General features: G+C 49.0%; 1 protein-coding gene across 1 annotated transcript; it reads left to right on the top strand.

Annotated features, from left to right (window-relative positions):
* Positions 1 to 223: 223 nt before the first annotated feature.
* Pmar_PMAR022894 (hypothetical protein) lies at positions 224 to 1025 on the top strand (the record flags this gene model as incomplete). Its single annotated transcript, XM_002768465.1, has 4 exons — positions 224 to 257; positions 400 to 553; positions 603 to 753; positions 800 to 1025. Coding segments are annotated over 4 exons (565 nt in total), but the record flags the coding sequence as incomplete, so codon positions are not given.
* Positions 1026 to 1236: the final 211 nt, after the last annotated feature.

The raw sequence follows: 1236 nt of genomic DNA, 5'->3' as shown, positions 1-1236 counted from the left end.
TTCATTGCCTCGTTCTTGGTCATGCTAGTCTCGATTCCGGCCCTTGTAAGTCAGTCATCTCTATCTGTCACACTCGATTGAAACGGTCCTCAATAACGAGCAATATACATGACTGAATCATCACGTCTTCCTGCTCTAAGGCTCCAACCGACGTCTTCAGCGCGTTCCCCCATCCTCGCGGTCTTCGTCCCAGCTCCTCCCAGTGTTTATGTCGTTTGCTCAGGTCGGATCCTGATGCTGGCCTGTGTTGGTTCTGGGTATCTTGGGCGTGGCGAGCTCCAGCGCCCTCAACGGTTTCGCACACTCTATCACATTCGGCTTTACTCTTGCTGTCTTTACTAACTTATGTCAATTTGTGAGTCACTTCACCACTCCTCCCGATCAGCGGTCTATGCTTAGGTCTTCGTCGGTACTAGAAGAAAAAGAAAAGATGTGAAGCCCCACCTCAGGAAGTGGGGTCCGTTCTACATGATCCTCGTGGCCACAGTCGCTGTCATGATGGATTTGCTTCGACACGTATTGATGGATGCTGAGAGCTGGAAACTCCAGGATCGTAAGCCTCGCCAGTTGCTCATCATGTTGATCATCGCTGTTCCCCCCAGATATCACTGGAAAAGAGTACAAGTTCCACTTCGGCAGCTGCGTGTACAACGTCCCCACTGTCGCACAAGGGCAGGAGGGGGAATGCCCCGATGCTGGTGTAGGGCCTGTTGAGGTCACCACTTCGAATGCTCTGGGCGTATACATGCCGATGTGAGTCGTTTCTACCGTTTCTTTCATTCTAAGTCTTCTTGCACAGGTACAACGCGGACGGCTCACACTCCTTCTACGGCATTTTCTTTACCTTCGTGTTGACGTACTTGGGCTATTTCCTCCTTTTTTTCTCGATATGTTGGTTCACGGGTTTACCAAGGAAATTAGCCAAGCAATGTCGTAGCCTAGACTGGAAGGGGTGCTGGGCTGGTTGTTGCGCGATGTGCACATCTAAGCGCAGGAAGGTTCCCCAGGGTTCAGATACAGTTTAACATGGACTTCGTGCGTGTTCACTTTTTGGTCGGATTAATAGTCATTTCAGTCAATTGTCGTCGTCGATTTTGAGAAGCCGAATGTGTGCATACTCGAGCTCAACGAATGACGCTACTTTGAAAAAGTTCGATCAAAGTAGCTGATAGTTGTGCTTTGCAGAGTTATGTTTTCTACTCATAACAGGCAACCTGTTTATGATATCTTTGATGT

The sequence above is a fragment of the Perkinsus marinus genome, assembly GCF_000006405.1.
Source record: "Perkinsus marinus ATCC 50983 genomic scaffold scf_1104296968088, whole genome shotgun sequence".
NCBI classification, from domain to species: domain Eukaryota; phylum Perkinsozoa; order Perkinsida; family Perkinsidae; genus Perkinsus; species Perkinsus marinus.
Note: the sequence above shows the minus strand (reverse complement) of the source record. Positions and strands in the feature narration are given on the sequence as shown.